The 16,121-nt window shown below is 49.3% G+C and overlaps 1 protein-coding gene across 3 annotated transcripts in view; it reads right to left on the minus strand.

The window, feature by feature from the left end:
• Positions 1-2,889: 2,889 nt before the first annotated feature.
• Positions 2,890-16,121, minus strand: part of AHCYL1 (adenosylhomocysteinase like 1) — a gene marked incomplete at its 3' end in the record, with an annotated part of 32,584 nt that continues 19,352 nt past the window's right edge. Inside the window, exons 2-17 of one of the 3 annotated variants that reach the window (XM_080647682.1) lie at positions 15,951-16,062; positions 14,225-14,368; positions 12,784-12,884; positions 12,293-12,395; positions 11,255-11,349; positions 10,606-10,712; positions 9,730-9,846; positions 9,437-9,500; positions 8,538-8,626; positions 8,140-8,210; positions 7,688-7,782; positions 7,502-7,600; positions 7,042-7,110; positions 6,831-6,909; positions 5,383-5,503; positions 2,890-4,873 (exon numbers count right to left, since the gene is read on the minus strand). In XM_080647682.1, coding sequence (XP_080503808.1) covers positions 4,867-4,873; positions 5,383-5,503; positions 6,831-6,909; positions 7,042-7,110; positions 7,502-7,600; positions 7,688-7,782; positions 8,140-8,210; positions 8,538-8,626; positions 9,437-9,500; positions 9,730-9,846; positions 10,606-10,712; positions 11,255-11,349; positions 12,293-12,395; positions 12,784-12,884; positions 14,225-14,368; positions 15,951-16,062 — 1,473 coding nt within the window. Of the gene's footprint in view, positions 4,874-5,378; positions 5,504-6,830; positions 6,910-7,041; positions 7,111-7,501; positions 7,783-8,139; positions 8,211-8,537; positions 8,627-9,436; positions 9,501-9,729; positions 9,847-10,605; positions 10,713-11,254; positions 11,350-12,292; positions 12,396-12,783; positions 12,885-14,224; positions 14,369-15,950; positions 16,063-16,121 lie in introns of those variants that run through there. The other 2 variants (XM_080647683.1, XM_080647684.1) reach the window with 2 other exon arrangements.

The following is a 16,121-nucleotide window of genomic DNA, read 5'->3' on the forward strand; positions in this document are numbered from 1 at the left end:
TTCCCTCCGCTTGACGTCTTATACCTTTTTCGGTCCTTCTAGTTTCCACTTTATTTCAGTCCCAGTTTAGATGTCCTTTTATCCCTTAGTTCCTTTTATCATTTTAGTTGTCCCCCAACTTCCTTTAACATGGCTTTCTTTGCATTTGTCACTTTTATAGTCCTGTTCAACGATTAGGGGGACATGTGAACAAAAGGAACAGTTCCCAGTCTCCAGGGAGTTTACTTCACAAGGGGTCGTATTATTCAGTAAAACAGAGCTGTGACAAGCATTCATTCACCATTTATTTAACAAACACTTTTAATGTCTCCTCTATACTCGGTTAATTGCACCACATAGTGCCTGTGGGAGAGACGAGCACACCTAGATATTAGAGAAATGGGTGCAGAGAAGAAACAAAAGGCAGTGGTGACGGAGGGAGGGGGCGTGGCTGTTAGGGAGGCTGCGGGGCAGGGAAGCCTGAGGGTGTGATCCTGAGAGAGGAGAGGGGGAGAAGGGAGAGAGGGGAGAGAGGGGAGAGTGAGGGGGAGAGGGGAGCCCTGAGGTCAGGGACAGGAACCGAATGAGCCAGGGGAAGTCTTGTAGGAGATGACGGCCAGGTAATGGTGGGGCCAGATAAATGGTGGGCCTTGCAGGGCATGGAAAGGCGTTTGAAATTTATTCTCAGTGAAATGGGAAGCCAGTGGAGTTGTTACCCAGGGAGGTGTTGTGGTCTGATGTCTAAAAGACCAATCTGGCTGCTTTTGGAGAAGAGATTGAAGAGTTGCAAGAGTGGATGAAGGTTGTTGACAGGTTAGGAGATTATACAGCTGGAAATGATGGTGGTCTGCATCAGGGTGGAGCACTGGGTTGATAATTTCTATATTGTGTAGGTATAGAAATATAGACAGGACTTGCTGAAAGGCTGGAGAGAGGAAGAAAGAACGAGACCTAGATTTTTGGCTTGAGAAACTGGGTGTGTGGTTGCATTGCTTATAAAAATAGGGAAATCTGGGAGAAAGAAAAACTGGTTTATGGGGAAGATCAAAATTTCTGTTTTGGACATGTCCAGTTGGAGATGCTCATTAGACATCTTAGAGGTGATGTGTAATAGCTGCGTGACTATGCTGTGGAATCCTTAAAGGCACTCTATCCATCTTGGGCTCTCCAGAACCACACCTTGCTTGGCTCTCCACACCCCCAGCTCAATTCTCAGAAAGTCTCTGTGATGCAACTTTTGTATGATTTCTGCCTGGGTCCCTCCTAGTAGGTACTTTCATGTAAATACGTATTTCATCCGACCTGGGCTGGACCAAGTTCATAGGAAAAACTAAGGAATTTGCAGGAAAAGGACCAATGCTGAGGCTTCTCAGATAAAGTCAGAAAAACCCACATAACTCACACACAACTGACATCTAGTTATAATGACTGTAGTTTGGTCAAGTTCTAAGACTGACCTACCACAATCTCTGTTACCTGGTAGCACAGGGCGGGCTCCCATCAGGACCAGACCTTAAAGACCTTGTACTGTTTTGGCAATATTTAGAATAGAGAAGATTTTGGTTCAGTAATTTCACTCCTAGTAATAGATCCTGAACTGTATCCTTAACAATGCCAACCAAATCCAGAGCACAAAGGCCCAACTGCTCATCAATGAATCTTGGGGCCCAAGCGTGGGTCAAGTGTAAGTGGGCTCTGGCTGTGGGAAGCAGAGCGTGGTGCAGGAGGAGGTAGCAGGTGCTCTGCGTTGTCAGGATTATTCAGGAAGCACGAAGAAAGTCATGGCACCCGCAGTTTGGGTCTTCCTGTCCACACCGTTTCTGCTGCTGTAAGAATTCCTGCTGAGAAACGACATCCTGAAAGTGCCCTTGGGGAGCCTTCAGGTGACTTAGGAGAAGGGCCTGGAGAGCCAGAAAGACATTGGGGTCAAATCCTAGCTCTACCAACTGCACCGTTACTCTGCAGAGACATTTAACTTCCTCACAGCCCTGCGAGTGTCAGACCCACGGCAGGATCCGGGAACGTATTTTAAACCAACCTCACACGTAACTTCAGTACTAGAACCTGGCTTGGGGCCGTTTCCCAGAAGCGATATTGGCCGGTGTGAAGCATGGATCTTGGAGCCTCTCTGGGTTAATCCCAGCTCTACTGACTGAAGAGTTGCGTACCTTTGGGCAAGTTACTCACCCCACCGTCTCAATTTTCCCATCTGTAAAATAGGGATAACAGTAGTAGCTACCTCATGGGATTATTGTGAGGACCAAGTATGCTAATTGTGTAAGGCATGTAGGATGGAGCCAGTCACACACCACCACGTGAGTGTTATACTAATTATTCTAGAGCTACAAGCCTTTATCAAAAACTCCAAAGTTTAAAAAAAAAAAATCTAAAAATCAAAAAACTTTTCCTACTGTTTGGCAAAAATTAATTTGGCAGAAAAACCTGATCTGAACTGATAGGTGGCTATCAATTATTTACCCCTTATTCCGTGAATATTAATTCACTTAATTGAAGAAATAACACACTTGATATGGAATGGTACTCCACATTCCCCTCATAGGTATTATCTAATATATTGTATATTTGTATATTTCCTAAAAGTCTGGAACACTCTCAATTTCAAAACACAGGGGTTCAGAAAAGGGGTTGTGGACTTGTATTTTATTATCATTTGTTGGCCAGAGACCTTGTGTGACAAACCAGACGGGAGAAAATCTGCCACCTGGTGGTTGAAGCAGAGAGCCCTGGTTCAAGCTCAGCAGGAGGAGGGATAAGCAAGATCAGAGGATCACAAAGTCAGTGCCCTCTGGCCCACCATCCAGAACAATTAGAGGACTGGTCCCAGTCTAGAAAACAGGTTCTAATGAAGCTGTGCTGTTCAACCAAGAATGACAGACTTCCAAGGTGGTCTTATCGTTTTAATTGACTTTAATGATTATTGCTCATCTGCAAGGATTAATATTGCATTCATTAAAAATCATTCAATACAAAATAAACTTGTTCCTCCCAAGTTGCTTTCCACATGCTCCCTCTGGGCCAGACATTTGCCCACCGTGTCCTTGTTACATGGCTTGACAGAGACGGAGCCCTTACCTATTGTTCCTATGGACACAGTAATAGATCTGGGAGCAGGGGCGGGCCAGAGGGCAGCAGGACCTGGGCCCCTTCCCTCCAGCAGAGCTGGACACCCCTGTTGGCCAGCTTACTTCCCCTAAAGGATGTGGTGTTCTGATTGGCTGGTTACATGCCCTGGGGGAAAGGGCTGGAACCGTTAGCATCTACAGAGAAGCAAGCATGGTCACACTGGCAAGGAGTGGGAAGAAACAGGAGAGGAAAAGGAAAAGTTTGGCAAGACCATTGTCCCCTGGTATGATATTCCTGTTTTAATGTCTGTCTCCCTGATCAATGGCGCGAGAGACGGCAATTCCTAGCACCTCGCACTAATCCTGGCCCTGTTTTGAAGGGTCACAGGCTAGAGCGAGTTGAGGATTCAGGGTCCTGGGGCGTATATACTTAAAGCGCGTGCCCTAAAGCTCACGTGACCATGCAGAAACGCTGGAGCAGATGCACGGCACAGGGATGCAGCTCTGAGGCTGCGAGAGCCTCTCTGGGGAGCTCAGAGCGTGAACCAGGGCGCTGATCACTTTCTCCCACACAAACTGCCCATTAAGATCTTAGTTCAGAAAGTCTGTGTGACACTTGTCCATCAAAAGTGGTACCACTTCTGCAAAACTAATGCTATGTGGGGCCTAAAGTCCCAGAAAGTTATCTGGGGCTGGCCTTCCCTCACCATGGCCCAATGTGGATGTATCCTTCCTCCTCCCACTCTGTCTCCCTTTAAATATGTTAGGTTGCAGAAGCATAGCTGACCAGAACTTTGCTCGAGGGATAAATCCTAAAGATACAGCTCAGTGCTTTATACTGAGTAACGGTTCAAGAAATTTGCCTTCAGCGCAAGCTGTATAGGGCAGAGCTGGGAGAATTGGCTGTTATGGCCCCAGATCGCTGAAGCTATAAACTGTGGGCTAGAAACAGGGATTTATCAGAGTTTGAGACCCATATTGCTCTAGACTCAACTCTGCCCTCTTAGTGCCAAAGCTTTAAAAGAAACACTGATACCAACTAGCCACCCAAGCAGTTTCTCAGCGTTAACACTAAACATGTGTCTTTTTTTTTTTTTTTTTTTGGTACAACAGAAATATATGCTAGGGGACAGAACTCAACTTAATAGTGTGCGGTCTGGTTAAAAATGTGAAAAATGAGAAAGTCTGGTGGGCGTGGAGGAAGGGCAGTGCTAATCCACGTGGGCCTATTGGATCTTAACAAGCAACACTCACTGTGCACGTATCTGAACCAGACACACCACCTTCACACAGGAGACAGGGCTGGAACATCTAGGGGAGATTGACATGCACCACCTACGACTGGCCTACCTGGCTGGTAGGTCCCATCCCTGCTCCTCTGAAGAAGTCAAAGAGCACTGATTTCAGCAGCTAAGAAGTGGGCTCTTTTAAGGCAATTTAGACATTGCAAATTGTTCCACCTAGAAGGTACCTTACATTTCCTGTGAATAAGGTACCCGATTAAGACTAAAGTCCCCAGAAATGGTAAAGAAAGACTCCCTTTCTGGGCTAGGAGAATAAAATCCTCCTTTACTGACGAGGGTGAGGACCCTGAACCTCAGTTTCACCTAAAGAGCCATGAAGCAAGTTCCTATGTAGTCTGCAGAACTTGGATGATGAGATGAAAAAACAAGAATGAAATTATAGAAAAAAAAACAACACACACCAAGAGGAAAAGGAATAAGAAGAAAATAAAAGTTGCTTAAAAAAGATTTCTTGTAGAGTTGTATGGTTCACGTGGACTGGTCCTTGGTAACATGGTCCATTAGTATCTGTAAAGAGAGATGGATGACTTAGCACTGTGTCTTCCACGTGGGAGCCCTGAAGAATCAGAGCCAAACACATTGCCCGGGTCCCTCCCCGGCCAGGATGGGGTCCCTGCAGTCGCTCCCCAGGGATCACGCTTCCCTGTGCTTCCACCTGTGCTGACAATGCCCTCTCTGGTCTCACCTCCTGCTCCCTGATAATAGGAGTCAGTGGTTTCAACACTGACTGCACATCAGAATAACCTGGGAGCTTTTACGAAACAAGCCCGGCCCCATCGCAGACCAACGGTATCAGGATCTCTAGGGGTGAGACCCAAGCTCCAAATTTTAGGGAACCTTTACTCTTCCCATTTGCTAAGAGATACCGCATTTCTCTGCCTACCCTGTTAGTGCGGGCAGAGTTCTTAAACTCTTCCAAATCAGGTGTGACATTAGCTTTAGTTAAGAAAGCTGGCAGTCGGCTTGGTTTAATATCGGGAAAAAGAGCTTTTTCACTTGCTTTCCCCCCAAGTTACCTGTAATAATTGGGTTTGAATGGCCCGTTTTTGTTGAGTCCCAGATATTTTGCTTGGTCATCCGTCAGCTCTGTCAGGTGGGCATCAAATGATGGCAGGTGCAAGCTGGCAACGTACTCATCTAGGAAGAACAAGGTGGCGGGAGCAGACTCCGTTTCAGACATGTCTCTTGGGGTATGTCCTCCCTATTTCGATCTGAAGCTTTCTGATTACGGACAAGGGATAGAATACCTTTGGGAGAATCTATAACTTGAAAATGTGCTTTCAACCTCGACTGCCTTTTTTTTTTTTTTTTTAAATATATTTTATTAATATTTTACAGAGAGGAAGGGAGAGGGATAGAGAGCTAGAAACATCGATGAGAGAGAAACATCGATCAGCTGCCTCCTGCACACCCCCTGGTGGGGATGTGCCCGCAACCAAGGTACATGCCCTTGACCGGAATCGAACCCGGGACCCTTCAGTCCGCAGGCCGACACTCTATCCACTGAGCCAAACCGGTTTTGGCTCGACTGCCTTTCTAAGCAGGGAACGTCTCCCAGTCTAGCCAGAGTGCGTCTGGAAAGCCATCTGCCAGGATGACAACATGGGAAGACCTTCTCTGGCAAAGCTTTGGCCTCACCTCAGTGGCATGAACCACTCTCCCCTCCCTGCAGCAACTTCCCTAACCGGACTAGAGTCAAGCGATGAATCACAGTGGGCACCGGGACGCTCAAAAGGGCCGTGTCATCAACATTTCCTTAGGGTCCGATCCACCAGGGCCTCTAATCTTAGGGTAGGGGGTTTCTAAGGCAGCTGGCGCAAACATTATTTTTCCACGATAAACTTCCTGGGCTTTACCTTTATGAATATGATTTAAAAAAAAACACACAAATAATCTCAGGTAAGCTATTGGAGGTGAGGAGAACCAGAAGTTTTTTAGCTTTAAGAGGACTGATCAGTTGGGCTGATCAGTTATAGTTGGGGGGATGGGCACCGCAATTCAGGAAGGTAAAGAACTGGAGAGATGTACTATGTCACACGAACACAGCACAGCTGTCCCCTGGATGACAAGAGGCTGTCGCACATCTACACAGAGCACGGACAGTAAAGCCCACCTTTGTTCTCTGCTCTCCCTGTGGTCCAAGCTGCACTCAGCGGCAGAGTGGGAAGGTGACTGGACTTCCTAGGCTGAGGAAGGGCACCTGGCCACACCCTTTGTGCTGAGCACTCTTACTCAGTAGCTGGAATTCTCACTACAGTTCTGCGATGTATGCAGTACTGTTCTCACTTTACTGATTAAAAAACCAACTGCGGCTCATGGAGATTGGAACTTGTCCTGAGGCCCAAAGCCTCAGTGCAAGAACAGGGACTAGAACCTGCCCTGACTCCCATGCCTTTAGGGTGCTCATGTGACCAAACCACGCAACAGGCCGGGACCAACAGGGGTTTCTACTGCTTTAACTCACCCATTTTCTTGGGCAGCAAGTACACGTCCTGCTTGTAGCGTCCCTCGGGTGCATTGTAGAGCTCTATCAGTGCCAGAGCCTAAGTGGGAGGAGAGGGTCAGAAAACACAAACACTTCGCAGACAGAGACACAGCAGGGCCCTCTCCCTGGACCACTGCTCCGGGCCCGTCCACCCGTCTCAGTGCAGGACAAGAGGCATGATGTCACGTACCTGTGTGGTAGCCGTGATGGACAGGACAAAGGTGGGGACTGTGGAGCAGCTCAGGTTGAGCAGGCGGCCCTGGGGAAGGAAAAGGGAGGCCTGGGTGAGGGTGCTGTCCCATCTCACGTGCCAAAGTCAGCCAGTCACGCAAATGCAGGAGGACCCTTTCCGCCCTGGACTCAGCTGGTGGAGGAAGAGTTCCCCTTCCCGGCCAGGTGTGTCTTGCTTTCTGCAAGTCCCGAGTCTGACAAGCCGAAGACTCAGTCACAGTCAGGAAGCAGTAAGTTACTTAGTCAAAATTTGATGTTCTGTGAATGATTCTACTTTGGGGACCAGACCATTTGAGAAATATATCGCTATGCAAAGACAGAGGCCCGGGAAACAGGCTCACTGCTTACCACCCCCCCGCAACCCCCCCAGGTTCTAGCTCCACGCGTGCTCGGCTCTGGCGCAGCCCTGCCGTGCGTACCTCTGCCAGCAGGACGACGCGCTTGCCGTCGGGCCAGATGACATGGTCCACCTGAGAACGCACCCGCTCCCACGTCAGCTCCGGGGTGCGCAGGCTGGTCTGAAAGGCAGACAGCACAGGTGACTGACTGGCTCGCGGGGAAGGAAGAGGGCAAAGGCCCAGTGGGAAATGCGTGAGAAGCCTCACCACGTCAATCTCCGTGTTGGAGTGGCCCATGTTGCACACGATACAGCTGTTTTTCATGCGGTCCAGATGCTCCCGCGTCACTACGTTCTTATTTCCTGAAAGTAAAGGAAGGCGGCTGAAGAGATGCTGAACAAAGGCGCTGGGCGCTGTCAGTGAGAACGTGGAGAGGAGGTTCACTGGCATTAAAGGGCACGTACATGAGAAAAGACATGTATGTTGCATAACTAACATGTATGTTGCAATAGCTCTTCAGGTGACGCTATTGGTGGTAAGACGCGCAGTGCACCAGCCAGGGGGAGAGCTCTTTGTTCTGAGGACGTGCCAAGGCTGAGAGCTCCCTCCAGGTCAGAGCCCTTACACCGAGCGAGCGCGGGCCTCGGTAAGTGAAGTCAGTCTGACCGCCTTGGGGACAGCCCGAGTGAGCACTCCCCGCAGGACAGCACGACACTCACCTGTGCAGGTGATCACCACATCCACTTGCCGGATGACTTCACTGAGCTTTACCACCCTGAACCCGTCCATGCTGGAAGAACAGGAAGGACACTCTGAGCAAAGCCAGGGGGGCAGGGGGCCGGAAGCTGCCACTAAACGAGACTAGAAGTTCCTTTCTGAAGTCAGATCCAGTGCCACCCCTCAGGGACGGTGAGTGACAACTATGCTAAACGACACCCACTGGCCTCCTCAGACTCCCCAAGACTGCACCCAGGAAGTGAAGAGGCCCTGGGATTACACTGGAGGGACAGGGCGATCCCAGCCTCCTCCTCTGAGGGCTCTGCAAGGAATGGTTCATACGATCACTCATGGACTCTCGGAAACAAAGTACATGGCGTGAACGGAGCACCGTGCTTACCAGGCCTGCAGAGCACAGATGGGGTCGATCTCTGTGATGTAGACGATGGCTCCGAGGGCCTTGAGAGCAGCACAGCAGCCCTTCCCCACCTACAGAGCACGAGAAAGAAGTCAGGCATCAGGTCCACCAGGGCCTGGGCACCGGGCAGGGAGGCTCTGTGGGAGGCGGGAACTAACTCCCTGAAGTCATCAATCATCTCGCAAACCCTGGCACAAAGGCTCCAGCCCAGGCAGAGCAGAGACAGGTCCAGACGACGCTGCGACCTTAGTCAGACATTCCCTATTGCATACAAGGGCGGGGCTTGGGACAGTAAATGAGATCAAGGGAATAAAAGTGTTACCAGTAGGAAAACAAGGCCAAGAAGAGCAATTGTAACTCTAGGTTCTTAGTCCAGAAAGACCTGGTCACGCTCATTTGAGATGCATTAAACTCAAGGACAGCCTAGCACACAGGAACTTCTGCGGGCCATCGCGGATGACAATGCCATCCCCTTCGCCCACCCTAGCTCAGAGACAGGCAACTGCGTGCCAGTTGGATTCCACCCTTCACTCCACTGGCAGGCACTTGCGGGGCTAAAATGCGACACAGTCACTTGAATTAAGTCTCAGAAAAGGCTGCTGTTATAAATGAGGGAAATGGTCCTAGCTGGTTTGTCTCAGTGGATAGAGCATTGGCCGGCAGACTGAAGGGTCCTGGGTTCGATTCTGGTCAAGGGTACATGCCCGGGTTTCGGGCTCAATCCCCAGTAGGGGGTGTGCAGGAGGCAGCTGATCAATGGTTCTCTCTCATCATTGATGTTTCTGTCTCTCTCCCTCTCCCTTCCTCTCTGAAATCAATAAAGAAGATTAAAAAAAAAAAATAGTCCGTGAAGAGACAGGCGCTGCGGCCCAGCTAGTTACCTCACCGTAGCCACACACCACCACCTGCTTCCCACCAAACATCACGTCTGTGGTCCTCTTCAGGCTGTGGAGACAGACAGGGCTCAACTCGAACATTATTAGCTCCAACACAGTCCCTCGCACCGAATTCGGAGTGGGGGGCAAGCCCACCAGAACTGGCGGCGGAGAGGCTGGGCTCCCTAAGGAACGGACCCGGAGGAAGAGCAGGGGCGACGACTGGACGACGGACAGAGAGCACTGCGACCCGCCCACCTGCACGCCCGTGAGCCCGATATCCGTGCTCTTCAACCTACCCATCCAGAATGGACTCTCGGCAGCAGTACAAGTTATCAAACTTCTGTTTGGTAACAGAATCATTGACGTTCATGGCTGGAACACAGAGCTTCCCCGCTTTGGAGAGCTGATACAGCCTAAAGGGAGAAGAAGCCACAAAGACAAAGACAGTTAGCAGGTAAACGGGACGCGTGGCAAAATCTGCCTAACCCTCTCCAAGCTCCATGCTGCCCTCCCAGCCTGACATGCCCAAGGATGTTAGTAAACAAGATGATTTCCTCGTCATCCCTCCTCACTTTCCTTGTCATTCCCACCCCTCTCCCCTTTATTTGGAAGGGAAAAAAAATCCTTTCAACTGAAGAAATTTACTTCCCTTCCACAAAAGGGGATGTAGTTCCTTAGGCCAGCATCGTCTCCATCTTTACCATGCCTACTGCTCACAAACAAAGATGATCAAAGATTCTGATTCGGTTCCCTTGTGCGTGAGAGCAACGTGCCACGTGCCCCCATCTGAGAAACGCTTTTGCAAGCATCATTTAGGTACTTTGACAAGCCGAGAATATTTTGCCCAGTTTTTCTTTTTTGTAGCGTATCTGACATCCAGTTTCACAATAGAATTTTTTCCTATTTCAAGTATAAAATTGTAATACAATATTGAATACAGTTTTTCAAGACATACTCACTCCCTACCTCCCGACACTGGTTGAGAATCACAGTGGAATAAGTGGGAGAGAAAAATGTGAACTAGAACCTGGAATAACTTCCTTTTAGGGTCTCCTGGATTTTCCAAAGTAAAAACTCAACACCTACAGGTCTGAAACACGCCCTACAGCCTGAGAGAGCCCAGAAGAACTCGCTGAGCAAGGACACGGGGCGGCTACTCCAGAGTCTGTTACCTGTGCACACCAGTCACGCTCTCTTCCACAATGCCTCGGATCTTCTTAAACACGTTTGGATACTTCTTATAAACCCAGTGGGTTAAGTCTCCCCCATCATCCAGGATCTACAGAACAGCCAGAAGACTTCTATGGGCATTCAGGCTGCTAGAGCTGGGGGGAACTGCGAACCACTTTCTGCGCTAGTGAGAGAGCCCTGAACGTTTTGAACGTTTTGCAGGCCGGGACAGTAAGCAGTACGATTTGTTGGTGTCAAATGGTTAAAAGGATTCTGAAGTTGGTTCTAGACGCTAGTGAAGAGTATTACGCTATTCACACACTCATTTTTAGCTGAGTCTTGAAATATATAGCCTCTTTCAATGCCAAAGGAGTCGGGGCAGGAATGAAGAAACGAGACTCTACTCCGCAGAGGTACCACATCATTTCCTGCTGTCTCCTTCTGCCGTGCTGAGTCTTCCCCTGCCCCCACCTGCTCAGTCAGTACTCAGACCAGTTCTCAGACCCACTCTGAATAGGTAGCAGGCTAAATACTTTGGCAACAAAGTAAGTGTGTCAGACCAAATTTCCAAAACATATTCAGGGAACCATGCTTTGAGGGAAAAAAGGAAACAACTGTCTTGTCATGTGTAGCATGAATGTGCATGATTACCATGTTGGCTTGCCACCCGTCCATGTTCACACAGCGGTCAATGCACCACCAGAAGTCATCTTCCGACTCGCCCTTCCACGCGAACACTGCGACTCCTGCACAGACGGACACAGGTCAGCTGCTTCCTCCTTCGGGGCGTGTCCTATACCAACCTCACTCTCTGGAAGGGCTACAGAAACTATGCTAGAAGGGCAACAACTTAGGAAGGGCAGAAGTCAAAACAACGCCTCTGAGGTAAAACCACCCGTCCACGCGGCTGAGCACGACAAACGGCGCTGTCCAAGTTCTCAGGGACGTGGAGAACCCCTTCTGATAATGTGGTAGTTGGGTTATAAAATTGCATACATACTGAGAGTTAGTTCACCTCTGTAAAAAGTGAATAGAAAAAATTTTTAAATGGTCTAATTGTCTCTGGGTAGCAGGATTATGGTGTTTTACTTTGTTTTGGAACCTCCTAAATTTTTTGCAATAAACACCAGAAAAGAGTAAATAAGGCAAACAAAAGTGTTCTAAAGTTGCTTTCTGAGCATCCTAGGGAGATGCGAGATCCTTAAGGAAACTTCACGGTGATTTTCTTTTGAACATTTTCACGATAACCATCGTCTTACGTTTAACTGAACTCATGAGTGGTCATAGATTCCCACAGTAACAGTGAACACCAACTTAGCTAATGTGCCATCGATGCAGAGGCACTGCTGTGCTCTCCAAAGGGGATGAGACCCTGGGTGAAAGGAGACCTGCTGAGCTCGTACATGTTAACATTCTTCCTCGTTCATTTAACATTAGAATTGGGCACTTCCCCATGTAATTAGTCTTTTCAAAGATCGCTGTTCATGACTATATAATATTCTATCATGGACATGAACATTAATTTTATTATACATTTTCTTCCTGTTGATATTTTTATTGTCCTCCAAATTTTACAGCCCCTAGACAGACATGGCACTGTAGAGACGTTTGTGATACATAAACTTATGTTTGGAAAATTACATTGAGGCAAAGTTGGCAGTAACAATAACAACAAAAGCTGAGACTTACCAGCCTCAGCCAGTGCTGCAGCCACTTCGTTCTGCGTGGAGTAGATGTTGCAGGCAGACCAGCGGCACTGGGCCCCCAGCGCACAGAGCGTCTCAATCAACACCTGCGAAGACGTACAGGAGACCGGGTGAGGACGAGGGCAGGCGGGGCATGTAAGAGAACCTACCCAGAAACTCCGCAGCGACAGTGCCACGAGGGTGTGATCCAGCGAGACAGCACACTGGTATCTAACATTACCCAAAAGCTATGTTCCTAGAAGTCCTCATAACACTTTTATATCAACCCTATTTTTGCAGAACTAGATCTCCCTAACTCAGGGTTGTTAAAAGTAGGCTGCACCCATACAGAGTAGAAAGCCCCATTATTGAGTAACCGCCTAATAGCGTAGCATTTGGAGGCTGGATAGATTGGGAAGGAAAAGTAAGTTTAAAAAAAAGTTGTTATTCCCCCCCCCCATCAGAAGTCCCTCTGTTTTCTCCCAACAAACTCACCGCAGTCTGGGCTGTGATGTGTGTACAGCCCACTATTTTAGCACCAGCCAAGGGCTTCTCCCCCTGAGCGCGTTTCCTGAGTGAAATCAGAGCAGACATGTCTGTGAAAGAACAGAGGATTTGAGCTAGGTCTGCACTGGCAGGCTCACAACTCCTGCCCAGTGACAGCGAGGGCGGGTCTGGATCTGCTGAGATGCGGTGAGACAGGCAGAAAAACGCAGCAGAGTTCTGATCTGATAACTGGCAGCATCAAAACGTCAGTGGGGGGTTGTCATCCAATCACTTGGAATTTCTGCCTTCTACGCACAGGACTGAGCAGAGAATGAAGTAAACTCTCAAAACTGACCAAATGGAGGGTGAGTGTCATCATGCACCTGGGAGAGAGGGCAGCCGTCGTGGCAGTGGCCCTGGGCTCCTGCATATGCCCATCGCACCAGGAAGAGGCCTGCCCCCCGCAGAGCCCCTGGCTTCTGTCTTGCTATGCTGTCTAACCCACCTCAGCCTCTGGTTCCGTACTCCCGCCCCGTACAGAACATGCTTTCAGGGCAGTGGTTCTCAACCTTCCTAATGCCGCGACCCTTTAATACAGTTCCTCATGTTGCGGTGACCCCCAACCCTAAAATTATTTTCGTTGCTACTTCATAACTGTAATGTTGCTACTGTGATGAATCGTAACGTAAAGATCTGTTTTCCAATGGTCTTAGGCGACCTGCTAGCGGTTCTCAACCTGTGGGTCGCGAACTGCTAGCTGTAGAGCCTAAGACCATCGGAAAACACAGATATTTACATTACGATTCATCACAGTAGCAAAATTAGTTATGAAGTAGCAACGAAAATAATTTTATGGTTGGGGTCACTGCAACATGAGGAACTGTATTAAAGGGTCGCGGCATTAGGAAGGCTGAGAACCACTGTTTCAGGGGGAAAGCAACCCAAGAGTGAGGAGGCCTTCCTGGGTGTGGGATGCAGCAAACACGATCTGACCGACTGTTAGTCACTTTCACTCTTGCTCCAGCAGAGGGTGCTCGGACCGAAGACCAACTGAGGCCCTAGCTCCCCACATCCTGCTGAAAACCCTCCCACTCTGCTGCTTCTGGGAAATCTGGGCCCGGAGCTCACGGCTGGGGCAGATCCCGCAGAACCAACCACCTCGCAGCAGTGAGCCCAGACTTGCTGACGCTGCAACCATATCTCTGGACTTGGTGCCACGGAGAGGGGGGAGGGGGGGGAAGAGAAACTACCGTCTATGACCACATGCTGAGAACAGGAAGCAGGACAAGGACAAGAGTCCTGAGGCTCAAGCTCCGTGCAGAGATGCGACTGCACAGAAGTCCAGGATACTGGGTTCCCCCCGAGACGTTCAAGTTAGCTTTCAAGCCTCAAGTTGTGGGGGTCCGATGACCAGAGGTGCTTCTGGTCCCTGCCCACTCCCTTCCTTTACCTTGCTCTGCGATCTCAATCTCCCGGCGTCCAAATTCTGCCTGCTTGATGTTCTTCACACAGAAATTGCTGCTGCCCTTGGAGTTGGTTTGCTGCTTATCCCGGGGGGAGACCTCATCGTCAGAGCTGTCTGTGTAGGACGCAGCTAGAGGCAGAAAGAGAGAAACAAGAACAGAGAAACCTCAATGGCCCCAACTCGACGGGGCCGCCCCACGGACTTGCACTTCAGTTAGGCCAACACTCTTCATTGCCGCCACTTGGTCCTCACTCCCAGGTCTGCTCCCTGGGCCTGACAAATGGGGGAATGAAACTGCTGCGACCTTTCACGGCCAAGGCCCTGTCACCACCCCAGTGATACCCAGCCATTAACGCCTGCGATGAGGAGCCACAGGTCTAGTGAGTCTCAGAGCATCGGCTACTTGGTTCCCACCTGAATGGGAACTAGACATGGCAAAATGGGAGAATAATTTAGGGAACATAGGAATGCTGTTTCCATAGATCACCATCTCAAACCTAAGCACCTAAAGCATCTATCAGAATCTTGTGGAAGGTTTGTTAAATCACAGTTGGCGAGGCCCCGTCACCAGAACCCCCTTCAGAAGGTCTCAGGTGGAACCCAAAGCTAACATTTCTGACAAGTTCCTAGGTGCTGCTGCTGCTGTTCAGAGGGCCACACTGTGAGAATCACAAATATGGACGGAAGTGAGAAGACAATCTTACAAGGGCTTTTATACTAAGTTGTGCACAAGGGGGGGGGGGGGCTGAATGAGGGGCCCCTTGCACCATCCAGTGCTGTGTATCTCCGGCACACAAACCCTCAGCTTCTACATCCTTTTCAAGTGAACCTTCTAGTACCCACTCTAAAGGTGAGAAGGGCACAAAAGACCACAGCCTGGCTGGTGTGGCTCAGTGGTTGAGCACTGATCCATGAACCAAGAAGTCACTGGTTCAATTCCTGGTCAGGGTACATGCCCCGGTTTCAGGCTCAATCTCCAGTAGGGGGAGTGCAGGAGGCAGCCGATAGATGTTACTCGCTCTTCAATGTTTCTATTTATCACTCTCCCTTCCTCTCTCTCTAAAATGAAAAAATAAAAACCGTATTTTTTTAAAAAAGGACTACCTCCAAAGTCAGGAGGGAAGAACTAAGAAGAAACAGAGCTGGAGCCACAGTCGTGTAGTCTTTCCCACTCCAGAGGTTAATGGGGAGGACACTTCAGCAGAGAGGGTAACGCAGTAAATGAAGGGAGCCGGAATATACTAATCCTTACTGGTACAATTCAAGTAGCTCTTGGAGACAAGAACGAAAAAGACAGGAGGCAGGGTATGTTTTATATAAAGATCAGAAATTATGCTTTCAAAGTACACCTCTTTTCAAGGCCAGTTTTGTCAGCCAAAACACCATTGATTTTCTCCTTTGTAATGTGGGCGGATGAACGGATGAACAGACGAACGTGGGAGTGGGAACCCTCCCAGAACTACCAGCCAGGCACAGCCACAGACCACACACCGAGACAGGCTGGGGAAGAAAGCCTCAAGATGACAAAAGCGTCCCCAGCGACAAGGCTGGCTGGGAACATTCCCATTGCCCAACCACTAATGATGGGCTTTCAGCACAAAGACGGGCAGCCTTGACAGGAGGTATCTGCAGATTCTAGATAAGCGCCCTGGGAGGGAACTTGCTTCCGGCTCCAGAACAGGAGAGAGTGGTGCCTGAGGCCCTCACCTACCTGAGCTGTAGCTGTCGGTGGAGGACTGAGAGATGGACCTCGACAGAGAGCGGCGGCCTGTCTTGGTGGGGAATTTGGTGAACTCCTGCATGTCATCAGCAAACTGGATTTGCTGTAGGAGGAAGACAAAAGGGTTGCACGCTTACAAGGATTCTATGAAAGGTTCCATTT

Source organism: Plecotus auritus (assembly GCF_963455305.1).
Source record: "Plecotus auritus genome assembly, chromosome: 12".
In the NCBI taxonomy this organism is placed as follows: Eukaryota; Metazoa; Chordata; class Mammalia; order Chiroptera; family Vespertilionidae; genus Plecotus; species Plecotus auritus.